The sequence below is a fragment of the Cololabis saira genome, chromosome 14 (assembly GCF_033807715.1).
Source record: "Cololabis saira isolate AMF1-May2022 chromosome 14, fColSai1.1, whole genome shotgun sequence".
Lineage (NCBI taxonomy): Eukaryota > Metazoa > Chordata > Actinopteri > Beloniformes > Belonidae > Cololabis > Cololabis saira.
Genome location: NC_084600.1, coordinates 9106580 through 9123084, shown reverse-complemented (window position 1 = coordinate 9123084; position 16505 = coordinate 9106580). Strand labels below are relative to the sequence as shown.

Genomic DNA, 16505 nt, shown 5'->3' with positions numbered 1-16505 from the left:
TTGTATGAAGTTTTGGCATTGAATAAATGAATAACTACAGACGTTTACCTTTTTACGGGTATTTTTTCTTTTTCAGTCACATATATCGTGATATATTGTTGATGAAATTTCTTACAATATATTGAATATCGTAGATATGGTGTATCGTGATATTATCGTTATCGTGGGCCACATATCGCCACAGTATTGAATCCTGAGTTACCCGTATCGTCCTACCCCTATCGTAGATACAGATAACATGTTTGCTGTTGCTTTTGTCGTACTCTACGTTTGTAAAGTACCTTTTACATGTATTAGAACACTTTTATTCAGTAATTTACAACACTGCTTTGTTATTTTAGGGGACTGATGTACACAGATGAGGAAGAACGTCATTCAGTTCATTATAAGACAGACATGAAATGAAACAATAACGTGGAAACCTTCAAAGGTTCTGGGAACGTGCTGCATGTGATGAAAACCAAGTTTCAAGGCACTTTGACATAATGATCCAATTCAAGTCTTTTTGACTATATTGTTCATTAATACTTGTGAAGAAGGATAATGACACTGGCCCTGGTCACCGGTGTCACTTAAAAAACTAAAACTGGACTATAATTTATTGTATATGCCTGCACTTTATGTTTTGTTTACTCCCTCACTGTGGTGTTATGTGTCTGTTATTTATTTATTTATATGTGAAAAATATACTGAATGCACACACTGTTACCACCGTGGCAAATTCCTATGTGTTTAACACAAATGGCAAATAAAGGTAATCTGAATCTGAATCTGAATAATACGGAAGATTATTAGGGGTCATGCAGGAGACTGTGTTTTTTTTTTAATTTGCACTTTGAGAAAAAAGTCGAAATGTCGAGAAAAAAGTCAAAATGTCGAGAATAATGTTGAAATACAATTTCAAGAATAAATTCGAAATTTCGCCTTTTTTCTCAACATTTCAACTTTATTCACAAAATTTAGAATTTTTTCTCAACATTTCAACTTTTTTCTGGAAATTGTACTTCAACATTAGTCTCGACATTTTTACTTTTTTCTTGACATTTCAACTTTTTTCTCGAAGTGCATAATGGGAAAAACAATTTCCTCCTCTAAAATATTATTCTTATTTTTCTCCTGCCTGGCCCTAATACTCTTCCGTAAGGGTAATGTATCACTCTGCTCTAAGGTGAGTTTTTTATAGTTAAAAAAAAACATGATACATCAGGTACATATAATTAAATAAGTAATCTGTTATTGTTATATATTTATTATATTTGCATTTATTTTTGTTGATGCAAAACAAACCAAAGAACGAAAGAATGAGAACCCCAGATGCATCACATTCTTCTTTTACTCCTCAGTAGATGGTTATTCATGACTGCATTACTACTCACGTATATCTACAAATCAAGCTAAATATCAAATGCAAACTGGACCTGGTGACATAAAATAGTAGCGGTAGCTGCAAAGGAGCTGGAATATGAAGAAGGACCTGTAGCTGAGCACAGTTGCACAACAGCAGTGGAGCAACTCAAACAGCTGCTCTAACTGAAGACAAGCTGCCACTCGTGTGCTTGCTGTCTGTTCTGTAAAGGGAGGAGATGCTCCTGATCCTGGAAGATACCGGTTTCTCTCTAACATAACTGATAAAGCCCTTTCAGCTTGTTACAATTTTAAAGATCAAATCCCATATGACTTAAATTGTGTTTACTTGCAAACATAATCTTGAGATGCTCTTATGTTAATCTTACAGAAACATAATTAGTGAGGTACTGTAAAGGCGATGTTGTGTCTGACATTCTTATCATTTGCGTGCAGAGCTTTTAGGTTATACACCGTCTACTGTAATAGTGAGCAATAAGGTTGAGCCAGTCCACACAATTACATGTGCTCACACATTCAGTGCGTTTACATGGGAAGTTTAATTCCTCTTTAATTCAGAATTAAAATTAAATCCGATTTAAAATGAGTAAAAATGACCATGTAAACACCTAATTCCGAATGAAATTGGCCATTCCGAATTAAACTTAATTCCGAAGTAAGTGGCTGGTTTATTCCGATTTTAAATCCGATAAGAATAATTCTGCGATCATGTATAAACTCATTCCTCTTTAAATGAATTCTGGTCTTTCTTTCTGCTCGTTCCCTCGCCCGTCTGTCTCCATGACGCTTATATTCCGCGCTGGGCTTGTTTTCCAATCAAAGTTTCAAGATGGCAGCACGCGGTAAACGCTGGTCAAGAGCAGAGACCATTTATTTAATAAATAGCTTGGAGGACCTGGAAATAATTAAAAGAACAGATGGAAACAGGAAACTTAAGGAAAATTGTGAGCTTTTCAAAGTTGTAGCGGCTAAGTTTGTTTTTCTTTCGGTAGACGTAACTTCTGGTCCGCCCCCCTATCCAATCAGAACCTTCCCAACCCCCAGACCTGAAGAGGAATTGGATAAAGCCGATCAAACGTGTTTTCCATGTAAACCTCCATTCGGAATTACTATTTCCATGTAAACTCGAAGGAAAATAATTTAATTCAGAATAATTAATTCCGAATACAATTCTATGCAATTTCCAACTTAGAACCATTTTTGTCACGCCCAAAATAAAACATTAGCTCCGTAAACTGGAAACAAACGGACCCAAACCATAACAGACATTGCTCCAGCCCCTCACTGACCGGGGAAGGGCTTGTAACTTGTGATTTTAAAAGAGCAATGGAGGGAGGGGGGGGGGGGACCAGCAAGTTTGTTGTGTTTTGTTTGCTCAAATATCAACAGATATTACACCATCAAGAAATCCCTTACCCTACCTTTAATGGCACTACTCCTATAAGCTAATAAGCTACTTTTAAAATAAATGCTACCCAACAAAACTGTGACGACAGAGAGGTTGGCTACATCACAATAAGCTATGTTTGAAGGTTGATTGGTTTGAAAATTGGTTTGATTCACCGCATGAATCGGCACAGATTACTTTTGTATACTGTATTTGACCCAGTCTTTGTACGTTTTGACCGTATAGAAACTTAATTCTTGCCATTGTAAGAATGAGATGTACCTGCTGAACTCTACTGTCGTTACGTTTTAACAACTTGTGCTTTTTATTATTTTACCTCTTTTCTTATCATTTTATTTCATGTTATTTGTTATTTACTGTTTAATTGTGTCTTTCCGCTTTTAATATTGATGTAAAGCACTTTGAATTACCTTGTGTTGAATTGTGCTTTACAAATAAACTTGCCTATGTACCATTTTTTTCGGGTTTCAAGGTTTAAAGTAACACCGAGGTCTGGCCCTCCTCATCATCCTGCAGTTCTGGGACAGAGTATTTCACAGCATCTTCACAAGTGCAAACTTGCCAACTCCCCCCCAGTGTGTGGTCGTTTCTCACCTGCGATCATGTCGTCCACGGTGCTCATTTTGAGCAGCACCTGCTGGATGAGGCCGACCTCGGTGCTGGTTTGCAGGTTGCGCACGCTCTTGCGCAGTATGGCCGTAAACATGCTCCAGATCTCCGCCTGGCACGTCACCTCGCAGTGTGACAGCAGCTCCACCATGCAGCCGATGCTCTCCGCCTCCTGGATGATGAAGTTCGTCTCCAGGTCAAACTCGCCGCCCACCAGCTGGGGGGAGGGGGAGGGAGGAAGAGGAGGAGGAAGAGGAGGAGGAGGAGGAGGGCAGAGAGTAGAAATGTGGGTAGGGGGAGGAGAAAGAGTGACTGATTTAGTGAAGCATTTCATTTTTGGTTTCCAGGAGACATAAGTGTTCTGATGGATGTTGATTGTAGTTAGGAACACACACACACACACACACCTGCAGTAATTGAGATTTACACAAAGACGTTCATAAACACTCCTTTCTGGTCCACTTGTCCTGGCCAGCATGACTCAGATGATGCTGCATTTTTCAGATGGATTAAAAATGTTCCATCTCTTAATAGCTGCAGCCCTGTAATTACTTGTGAAAGTACAGCCTACGTGCGGCGGTGCCTCACACGCACCGCGCCGACAAGAGCGTACCCACACACTTCACCCTCGCCATACTACACTGTCCAGGAAACGGTAACCGTGGCAACGAGCAAGCTAAGCAAGCCCCCACTGAAGTTATAAAAATAAGATGGAACATAGAGACAATAGATTATGAGAAGCTATAAAAATGTTATTAAGTAAATCAATGGTATAAAGATCGTGACCACTGTAACGGTCGGAGAAAATAAAAATCCATACACCGGGTAAAAATCTGTTTTATAGTGAGATGAGTAAAAAGAGAAGACTGTGTTTCTTTTCAATAATGATCAGGGCTGTGGATCCATTCAAATGTCAAGAATCAATTCGATTCCGATTCTTAAGATTCAGAATCTATTATCAAGATTTGATTCGATATCGATTTGGGTTAGTGTTATTAAAACTGTTTTTTGAGCTGTTAAACTTAAACTTTATTTTGTATTTACTGTTTGTTTGTTTGCCTGCTTTGCTTGTTATTTCTGTAGATCATATTATGTATCCATTGTTTACTTGTAAAAGTGAAAAATTCATAAAAATATTTATTAATAAAAATATATAAAAATATGGCTTTGAAGTCAATTTAATATGCAAATTAAAATCTCTGTGATATCTTAAAAAAAACACCTGATGATTCATTAAAGTAACATCAGTAAAGTCCGGGGGTTGGCTCTTGCTTCTCCCAGCCACAACACACTTTCAAGATGAACGTCACCTTTTAGCTCCCACAGTAAAATGTGTTGCGTCGCTTCAATCTCCTCTAAATGTCCTGTCATGTGTTCTGCAGAAAAGTGCCTTCCTTCATCAGCAGCCAGTAATTCCTGAGTACTCCATCATGAAACATCATGCATGAAGGTTTTGTATAAAGGAAAATCACGAGGAAGGAAATCACACGAGGCAATGGGAACCACGACCTGGCAGCATGATGGTCAGTGTGAGGACCGGGGCCTTTCTGTGTGGAGTGTGCACGTTCCCACTGTATGAACACATTTATGTTAGGTGGGATAATGTTTCTAAACTGACCACAGGCTCTGTCACCTTGTTGTTTTTTACTGGCATTAATAACAATACTGGACACTTGCTATATGCAACTTTGACATCAGAAAACCTGAACTACAATGATTATTAGCAATGCAAGCACTTATTCCATGTTGCCTATTGATAATTCTTGATTTCTGTCCCAGAGAAATCTTCAATATGAACACTTTTATGTCATATTTATTCTTCTGCATCGAAGGATTGATCCAGTTTTAGACCTCAGGCGCCGTCAATAACACACTTATGGCGTTTTTCCACTAGTACCTACTCAGCCCGACTCCTCCACTCGGTTTGGTTTTTTCCACTAGGGGTCTAACGTGCCGAGTAGATAATTTTCTGTAACTATTCTGCCGAGGTTCTAAGCGGCCGAGTCGGCTGTATCTGACATCATCACACTACAGACCACCGATTGGTCGGGGGGTTGGAGTCAGACGTCTGAGTCAGGAGGAGGAAATCAGAGAAAGAGACTCTGACGGATTCTGGTTCCTTTTATTCGACCAGCAATGGCAGCAAAAGTCTGTTTCATGATCCAACTCTGAGGGTCAGATGTTCATAAACCTGGTGCTGAGGAGAGAATTAAAAAGGGATCTAGACGGAGATAAGGAACGACCAGATCTACCAGGAGCTCTGTCTCTTCATAGCTGCTCACGGCTCCAGCTGACTTTTCAGCAGCGCAGAGACAAACTAAAAAAATTAAAAAGCGTCGCCGTTTGAAGCTTCTCTCACTCTCATTTTTTAAGTTGATATCAAACACAAGCCACAGACCCAGCAGCACATCTATCATCTCCTCCAGGTTCTACATCTTTAGTGTTGTCTTCTTCGTTTAGATACACAACAAATACGTCACAGCAGCTTCACTCCAACCTCCTACTTCTGCTCCAGATGTGAATTGTTATGGAAAAGAGACCAGGCCGAGCTGAGATGAGCTGAGTAGGTTCTAGTGGAAAAGCGCCATTCCACAATCCCCACCGTCATCAACCTGCAATTCTTTTGCATTTGCATTGAATAGAAGAGACTGGAAATGGAATAAAAGGAGGAAGAATTGAATCCATCCCAACATTAAATTTCACCCTCTGGGATTCACAATTAAACCCCCGTGTAGGGAGCGCTGCTCCTTCCCTTCAGAAGACGCTCCATATGCGCAGAGGGAGAGATCACAGAGAGCATTTCTAGAAACCTGCTCAGACATACGCAGCAACTTGAAGACAAAAAGATACCTCTCTAGGGGATACCTACACATGTACACCACAAACATAATGTCTGTGCTTCCTCTTCCCGTTTGGAACATCACAGCCAGATGAGAGGGCTGACGCAAACAGCTGCAACAACTTGAGCCTTGTGACAAGCAATACGGCAAAAAAATGGAACATGACCGCCAGAGGCACGGTGGGAGTAAAAGGAGGAAGCGTCTATTGTTAATATCTCTTTTTCGTTACAAGCAACTGGCGGTTTAAAACTGGAGTAACCTCCACAAAGAGACACCTGGAAATATAAAAAAGAAAAAATAAGGTCAGTCAGACGGAGAGATGGATGTGACTGAAGAGGTTTTCAGTATGAAAATGGCCATATCAAATGCTTGTTCTCAATTTCACATCTTTACAATGAGCTCATTATTTGTTTTAATTGGTCTTTTAGATGATGTATAAATAAGCACACTGCCTAAACAGCAATGAGGCTGATCGTAAAAAGCCTAATCGCACTTGAGCGCATTCCAGCACCATGGCCATCATGAGCACCAACAAAAGACTACTAATTAGTTTTATAGGGAACATGATTCTTTTGCATAAATACCCGTAACCTTCAATCTCTCTTTTCATCCCACTCTATGCGTCCACAATGTCAGTCTGGGGAAACTCTCTCAGACGTTCCATTAATCACATCAGAGGCCTCTCCTTCCCTTCCACGTTCCCTGCTGGTCAAAGGACGCATGGCGGTGCAGGGGGACCCTCCTTCTGCTACATGCCTCCGGATAAAAGGGCCAGGCGGGGCTTCTCATTCCCTCCTCTCAGGCACCGACCTCACTGTTTTTCTTGGCAACTGGCTGAAGATGTTTGTTTTGGCAGAATTACGCCGATGATTGCTCCCCGAGCGCACCGCTCATCCCTGCATGTTCCATTCACACACATGCACGCACGCACGCAGCAACACGCAGGCGACGAGCAGGGGAACCAGCCCCGATGTCAAACAGCTTGTTGTCTACCAGTTGCTAAGGAGGTGACGAGCCATTTCTTCCCATGAATGTTCCATGTTATCAGAACATTTGACAGGTAAACACTAGCAGTGCAAGCTGGTGCATGAAAGGATGAGTTTGCATGTATTGATATTCATATAACATTTGTGTGTGTATGTGTGTATGTGTATATATATATATATATATATATATATATATATATATATATATATATATATATATATATATATATATATATATATATATATATATATATATATATATATATATATATATATATATATATATATATATATATATATATACGTACAGGACTGTCTCAGAAAATTAGAATATTGTGATTTTCTGTAATGCAATTATAAAAACAAAAATGTCATACATTCTGGATTCATTACAAATCAACTGAAATATTGCAAGCCTTTTATTATTTTAATATTGCTGATCACGGCTTACAGCTTAAGAAAACTCAAATATCCTATCTCAAAAAATTAGAATATTCTGGGAATCTTAATCTTAAACTGTAAACCATAATCAGCAATATTAAAATAATAAAAGGCTTGCAATATTTCAGTTGATTTGTAATGAATCCAGAATGTATGACATTTTTGTTTTTTTAATTGCATTACAGAAAATAAAGAACTTTATCACAATATTCTAATTTTCTGAGACAGTCCTGTATATATATTTGTATATGTATGTATGTCATATCCAAAAAGTGCATGTGTATGTGTGTGTATGTACGTTTTTACTTCGTTAATTATGATGGATGCATGTTTTTATTTATATATTTTTTTCTTATTTACATTTATTTATTATTGATTATTATTATCCTCAGGTTTCTTTTTTCCAGACAAAGTTCCGACTTCTTGCCTTCAATCTAACAGTTTCGGTGGTTCTCCCGCCTTCCTCAGAGTGACACTCTGAAACTTTAGGATATCTATCTGAAGACATAATGAACACAATAGAACTATTGATTATTATTGTTTTGTTTTGTATTCACTACTGTTTCATGTTTGAAAATAAAAATTTCAATTTAAAAAAATGTCAATTTCACATATCCCCTACAAAGCACTTTACAGGATTTTCTATTCAAACTCAAAACTCATTCAGTCACTGTTTGAAATGTAAGAATAATGACTAATCTAACATTTTTGAGTATATCTGAGCTCACTTTGCAGTTGCCACTTTACTTCCTGGTACACTCTGCAGTAGTAACTAAACTGTTATAACCTTTCTTCCTCATATCTTCTCTCTAATGCTGTCCTGGCTGGATTGGTGGAGCTGCTCATTCAGACCTGAAGGGTGCTGGCAGCATTCTGACTGTGTCAAGGGAGAGAGAAGTGAGTGCCAGAACCGTCTTCACAGCACAAAGAGCTCCGATGAGCAGGTTGTACCAGCCAAAACCAGCTCTCAATAAGAGCTTGGTAAAACAAGCGTCTCCTCTGTCCATCTGAGCCTTTCTCATGAGCAATACTTTCAAACAGTGCCGAGCTCCAAGGTCAAAAGGTCCTTTCAAGTGAAGACGAGACACAGCGGATGCATTTGTTTCATTTATAGGACTGCAGAGGTCACTTGTAAACAGACTTAAGATACTGGATATTTTGAACATTTTTCTTTTTTTTTTAATCTTTTTATTTCGAACATGCACGTTAAAAAAAAGAATACAAAAAAGTAAAAAAAAAATAAAGTACAAATAAACGACAGCAAGAAAAGTAAAGAACTACATCGTCAGGTAATGAATTCATAAGCTTTGGTCATCAGCTGCTTTCTGTTGTAGAAGACGTTGGGTTTAAACGCGTCGTTAGCTGCTTGGATCCCGGTACGCGCTGCCGAGGCGTAAATATTTCACTGATGAATGTCCATGGGAGTTTTACCAAACTATATACACGCACATCCAACCCTAACCCTTACGCAGGACGACAGTCGTGTCAGTCGCTTCATGAGTGACATGTGGAGTTCTAGTGTGAAGACTTTTGCTTCATTTACAAGAGTTTCCTCACACGCGGCGGATGCTACCGCTAAAGCTTTCACAAAGCTTAATAATTCATAATTAATTTTTATTTTAAGATTTAATTCCTCTTTCCACAGGAAAACTAAGGTTTATAGTTTACAACTTGTATCAACTTTTAGAGAGTGACATGTCTGCTCTTGTGTGTGTTGCTGCACATGTTGTACATAATTATTACCACAGGAAAGATTAAGCTGGTAAACTACACTTACTCTTTGTAAGCCGAGTCTAAGTCGTCTCTAAGAGTCTGTAGTGGGTGAAACATTGTATATTGCATCAGCCTGCAATAAAACAATTCATGATGCTTTCTCATCTCCTAATTTTTATACCTAATAATACAAGTGTTGTGTACATGAGACAACACTATTGACGAATGTATGGATTTCGCGCTGTGATCGGCAATATTGGGATCAGCAGATACTGATTTTGGAGATCGGTTATCGGTGATCGGCCCTCAAAATCCTGATTGGTGCATCTCTAATACACAACATAACCCTCGTGGTGGCTTGTGGTTCTCTGGTTGCCTATTTTTATGGAACCAGGGGCGTGTGCGGTGATGGGCACAGCCCACGGATCGGCGGGTAGCAGGTATAAGACGTTCTGGATTAGACATCACATAGAATAGCTTGGCCTACCTTTGGGATTCATAATCATGAGATATCTGATACAATCAAAGATTTAAAAAGCAAACAAAATAAAGAGGCATGAAGACATAGGGATCATGCGAATGTGTTACGCACAAGGAACGTGTCCTCAAACATATTTATTCACATTTAATTGTTGATGTTATTCTTTTGTCTCTTAACATGGCTTTTTAAGTGAAATTAAACTATAAAACACTTAACTTCAGCAGCTGTTTTAAATGTATTTTGATGGGTGGTTAATTAATTCCAACAGTAATTATTTGGTTTTAAGAGAGAAGAAAAAGCTCTCATTCTGCCCATTGTGCAGCTCTGCAGTGACACATCAAACAAGCCATTACTGCCTGATTGCTTTGAGTGCATTTTGAATATTGGAAGATTATCCAGGCCAAACCTGGCAAAAGAGGCACCTGTTGCTCATTACGGCCATCAGAGATGAAAGGTCAGATAGGCAAGAGTTTGGTCAATGGCCACCTCTTTTACATTCGATTGAGCCGTTAGAGCCGGCTTCATCAATATGCAACTTCAAAGCTCTTGGGAGTACGGAGAGGTGTGGCCACCTCGGTGTGTTTGTTTGCTGTGTGTGCGTTTGAGTGTGCGAGTGTGGCTCATTACTCATTTGTGTCCCCTGAGTGAGTTGCGGCTATTCAGCCCTTTTGTGCGCAGAGGAGACGAGAGGCCCATCTAGACATGAGATCACAGATTATATACTTAACGCTTTGCCAAGAGGGCTCGACCGAGCAATAGGAGAGCAGGACTGAAGGAGGGCGAGGGAGGAGAAAAACAAGAGAGGGGGATGAAAGAGAGAAAAACAAACAAGAGAAAGGACGGTTTGATCTGTTGAAGATGGATGGGAGAGCAGCGGCGTGTACAGAGGACCGCGATCAGAATACGGGTGTATTTGTGAGACTAAATGGGAGAGATTGAGCGCAAAAGAAAGTGAATGCTTTTCTTATCAGGCTGGCAGAGCAATTTTATTGCCTGGAGCTTCACAATGTGCAGTGAAGGGTTTAGTGCTCCACTGATGACCGTAGCAAATCTCTGCAAAGATATAGATTATGCTTGAGCTAAACTGGCCACTAAACACTCAATAATCCACATTCTGCTTTCGGCATGACCTCATTTTTGGTAAACAGCATTGATAAGAGCAGCAGTTAATTTTATCACCGGCTCAGATTCATATTCAGAGGATGAACTTCTAATCTTGTTTTTTCATAGCTATGCATTACAAATGTATGTGGGCTTGTTGGCCTTCAAAATAAGGATGACTGGAATATTCAGGGTAAAAAGAATAATAATAAAAAGCCTGCTATTGTGAGTCACCAGAAAATGCACAAGGGGTTAGCCTTTAATTGCCTTTAAATAATAGCAGTGTACTGTTTAGGATATCTGACTAAGCCGATGGAAATTGTCGTCATTGGCAGAGCTTTAAAGTTTCTAATGTGAGCAATTGTCTCTTCTGTACGGTGGCAACAATGTCTCAAATGTCATTTCTAACACTGAAAATGTCAGGACTTTGAACAAACGAAAATTGGATGGTTTTAACAAAAATTAAATTCAATTCAATTCAATTTTATTTATATAGTGTCTATTAGGAATTGACGATATTTTACCGTTCACGATAAACCGTCAAAAAAATTCCCCACAGTAAGAATTTGTCATCTCGCGGTAAAAACGATAAATTCCCCTTGATGACGTTTTTGTGTAAAGCTGATTCATGGTTCTGCGTTAAATCCACACAGAGCCTACGGTGTGTGTGCGTGAAGGAAGGAAGGATGGAAGGAAGGAAGGAAGGAAGGAAGGAAGGAAGGAAGGAAGGAAGGAAGGAAGGAAGGAAGGAAGGAAGGAAGGAAGGAAGGAAGGAAGGAAGGAAGGAAGGAAGGAAGGAAGGAAGGAAGGAAGGAAGGAAGGAAGGAAGGAAGGAAGGAAGGAAGGAAGGAAGGGAAATAAAGAAAGAAAGATGAACCTGAAAGAAAGAAAGAAAGAAAGAAAGAAAGAAAGAAAGAAAGAAAGAAAGAAAGAAAGAAAGAAAGAAAGAAAGAAAGAAAGAAAGAAAGAAAGAAAGAAAGAAAGAAAGAAAGAAAGAAAGAAAGAAAGAAAGAAAGAAAGAAAAGTGTAACAAACATGGCAGATCTGAGAGCTTGAGTCATTACAGTTTTGCAGTACAGGTGGACTCATTTAATTTTTATTAATTCAATTTAATTGGTGTAGTTTAGTAGTATTTATTATTCTTTTAGACCAGTGATTTGGGGGCTCCAAAGACTGAATGTGGTGATAGATTTATAGTTAAAAGGTGGAGTTGAATTGGTATTTTTTTTATCGTCATTTTTATCGTTATCGGGATAAATGCCAGAAATTATCGTGATACATTTTTTAGTCCATACCGCCCATCCCTAGCGTCTATTACAACAGAAGTTGTTTCTAGGATCTTTCCAGAGACCAGAACATGACCCCCAAAGCAATTATTACATAAACAATGGCAGGTAAAAACTTCCCAAGTGGGACATCAAATGTCTCAAATGACCATGAGATGTATGGATGGATATGGCATATGTGATTAGATGAGAACATCGGTTTCTAACTCTTGCGAGAGAGAAAGTGACAGGGAGAGATAGAAAGAGAAAAAGTTTGGGATGAGGAGTTGAGACAGAAAAAGGCAGTGTGCCTGTGTGTCTTTGTCTCTCTGATTGTAATCAGCAGTGACATGTTGACTGACCACAGCCTCCAGATAAAGAGAGGAGAGGGGGAATTGGGTACTGGACTGCAATTCCCATGGGGCTTTGCACAGATGGCAGACGAGACAAGACACAGGCCCCCCCACATGCATGAAATCCATCTCTATCACACATGTCTGCAAAATCCACATGATCAGCAATGAGTGTTTGGATTGATCAAAAAGTTACTCCGCAAAAAAGTCTAATTGACTCCAGAATCACAGCAGTAATGTTCATCGAAGGATGATGCAAAAATAAGGCTGTTATTTCATAAATGGATAGAAGAGTGGTGTGAGCAGGTACAAACCAGTCAGACCACACTGGCCTGGGTATCTATTTTGGGTAAAAACAATCACGTCTTGAGTCACTACGCACTGCGAATTTAAATGTTTTGCACTGGGAGAGGGATCAAATGAAGCCGACTGAAAAGCTGATCGAAAAACCATCTTTGGGGAAGCTAATCTAACCAGTGTTTCATTCGGTAAACAAAAGACAGCATAACTGAAGAAGAAAATAAAAAACAGCGAGAGAATCAACATTTTCAATGAAGTGTGAAAGTAGTGGAGAAATTGATCTCTAAATCAAGTCAAAACTCAATAGGATGAAGTGATTTGTGAGGTGGGCTTTCAGCCTTGAGTTGAAGTGACAGGCTTTGTATGTTAGATGATAAACGCTGTGCACTTATAAAGCACTTTTGTAACCTCAGTTCCAGACAGCACTATTAATGGAAGCTCACTGCTCCTAGTCTAACTAGTGAGGGCTGAAAAGCATGTGTTTGTAAGATGTATACTGACAAATAAAGAATATTATTATCATTGTTATTATTGTTATTGTTGTTATTATTATTAGTAGTAGTATTATTAGTATTATTTGTGTCCTCTATATACAGTATTTGCAACTTTGTTTCTACATACCCCAATAAAGGTTTACTATCTTGCCTAAAGAACGTGGAAGAGTTGAGAAATGAACTGCCAACCTTGGTTACTTCACCTCCCTCACACATCCATACAAAAATGCTATCAAATGAGAAAGATCTTCTGTTGTAATAGACGCTATATAAATAAAATTTAATTCAATTCAATTTAATGTATGATATAATTTTATCCTGAAAAGACACCTATTTTTTTTAAAACTCTATCATTCAAAAATATTCAAAAAATAAAAATACTGCAATACTTGTAAGAGAATAGCTGAGAAAAAGATATCAGGGATCAGAGGAAAGCAACAAATCTCCATCCAGGCCTCTGTGTGACAGGACTGAGACTAATGTGCCTGTACAGCATCTCCTTTCATCTTCCCCCTATGCTGGTGGCTGCTCCAGACTTTTATAAATCACCAGGAGGAGAATTTAAAAAATAAAGTCCAGAAAGGTTGAAACAGCCAGTGAAAAATATGACAAGCTACACAGCATAGACATCGCATTTTTTTATAAACACGTTTCATTTTCCCATCAGGAGACTGTTGATTAGGGCTGGGGATCGATTCAAATGTCAAGAATCGATTTGATTCCGATTCTTAAGATTCAGAATTGATTATCACGCTTCGATTCGATCCGATTCGATTCCGATATTGATTTGGGTTAGTGTTACTAAAAAAATTTTTTCAGCTGTTGCATGAATTACTGTATATGGCTGTGTATTTATGCAACATATTAATACTAGTATTATATTGAGATTCAACAGCAAGTATTGCAAACAGAGGACGTATGAAATCGCTTTTATTTTTTCCCATTTTTGAGAATTAGATTTTTAGCATTTTTTGCCAATGTAACTCCAAGACAGTATATAAAGCAAAGAAATATAGACAATTTATGCAATTATAACTGAAAACTTTAATGTTTTCATACCTTTAAACATATTTAAAGGCAAAAACATGGCAATAGTTATGCTCGTGTCCAACAAAACATTCCTTTTTAGGGCATAAACAAAAAATACCAAAAGTTGTAATGTAATGAAAAAAAGAAATCGATCTTTAGACATATGAATCGATTTTTAGGAATTAATAGAGAATCGATTTAGAATCCAAAAATCAATTTTTTTCAACACAGGCCTACTGTTGATTATAGTTTTCAACAAGCTTTGTTACCAACGCTATTGTCATTCCTCCCAAATATAACCATCCAACCTTAAAAGATAATCAGAAAGAAACAAAAGTTGGTTGAGAGTTTCTCTGTTGCACTTTAGAAACTTGTGTTTTACATATTTCATACGCAAATACCATATAAACTAAAGCTCTTCAGTTGAGCCCTTTTAGAGCATTGTAGGATACAGAAAATGTCATCTTTGCATAAACATTGTGGCCCATAAGCAAAGAAGGCTTGTTTCCAGTCCCCTGATGGGATCCTGTCAAGGGCACTTGACAGAATCACAGCAATTTAGAAAATAAGTGAACAATTTACAGTTGCATCTGATTCAAAACAATGACATCTGTGTTCTCAGTGCGAGCAGCTTTACCTTGGGCATACTTTCAATTAAAAAAAAAGGCATGAATATGTCTGAACATACATCAAAGGAAAGCGAAGCTATTGAGCTTTCCCATGCTTGTCAGTTTCTATTAAAACTGCTAGAAACCAAAGAGGGAGAGCTGGATAAAAGAGGTCTAAGAGAAGGCAAGATTGGATACCTGCTGTTTTCTCACTTTATAGGAGCCTCTCACAAGTCTCTAGCTCTTTCATTGCCAGGCTCAGAGTGCCTTTTCCCATGTCCAACATCTGGCTCACAACTTGTGAAAGTGCAAGAATGACACATACACAAATACACACTTCTAACACAGTCAACAAGAGCATACATACAGCACATACTGTCAGGGTTTGACACTTCCTGTTTTATTTTGAAGCCCGTGTCTTTGTGTTTGAGTTCTGGTTTTGACTTTCCTGTTTCCCATCGGCCCTGATCGTCTGCACTAGGGATGCAACGGTTCTCGGTATAAAACCGAACCGTTCGGTTCGCCCTCTACGGTTCAATACACCCTTGTGTGCCGCAGATTTTCGGTTTTGCCATTAATTTTGCTATTAATGCTTTACAATCGTTCATTGCTAAAGATTTGCAGCCCTTTTCGGTTATCGGAGATGTTGGGCTTTCGTCACCTAATGAAAACACTCCACCCACGTTATGTTGTGCCTCCCGCACACATTTCAACAACGTTATCATACCGATGGTCAAAGCTAAAAGGCACTTTAACATTTGAAAGTGTTTTTGTTTACATTTTTGTATGTTTACATTTTTTATACATATTTTATACTACTGTATAGTGTATACCAGTGTTTCCGCTAGAAAAAATTGGCACCGGACAATGTGACCGGCAGGGTTTCAATTTACCGGACAAATGTTTGAAATTCCGGTCACATGGGCTATATGAATTTATTGAGGTTAAAAATAAATCATATGCAGTAGTACGATATCAATGCAAGTCATTTAATAGTATCTTTATTGAAAAACAGGGTATTTAAAATAAAATAAGTCCTGTGTTATGCCCCCAGTCTAGGGGTGCCTAGGACACAACATGAAAAGGCCCCATCTTCCCCAAGTCCCAAGTAGCCACAAACAAGATTTGGTTTCACTTTAAAAAGGAAGTGATTTATTAACAAAAGTAGATCAACTTGAAAAGTAAACTGAGACTGAGCTACTAGGCTTCAGGGTGGACAAAGGCCAAAACAACAAACAAAAGGGTCCTGTCTTAGGAGTAGGTAACTGACCTGTCAAACAAAGGAAAACAAATGACACAAGGCTTACCTCCCTAACTAAAATAAACAGGAGAAAACGAAGTTAACAGAATTGGCAGCCCACCCTTACTTTACTCAAAAGTCAATATCTTCCAAAACCTATACAAAGTGCTAAGCACAAGGTGTGGCCGGTTGGGAGAGGAGGAGGATGAGTCTGCAACCTGCTTGCAGCCCACATGGTGGCGGCCATCTTGGCTCCTTTTATATCAGGTGGT

The 16505-nt window shown here is 38.7% G+C and overlaps 1 protein-coding gene across 21 annotated transcripts in view; it reads right to left on the bottom strand.

Annotated features, from left to right (window-relative positions):
• Positions 1 to 16505, bottom strand: part of LOC133459551 (neurobeachin-like) — a 174410-nt gene that overhangs the window by 128094 nt on the left and 29811 nt on the right. For all 21 annotated transcript variants that reach the window (XM_061739594.1, XM_061739597.1, XM_061739598.1 and 18 more), the window contains exon 2: positions 3368 to 3599. In XM_061739594.1, the coding sequence (XP_061595578.1) occupies positions 3368 to 3599 (232 nt within the window). The remainder of the gene's footprint in view (positions 1 to 3367; positions 3600 to 16505) is intronic.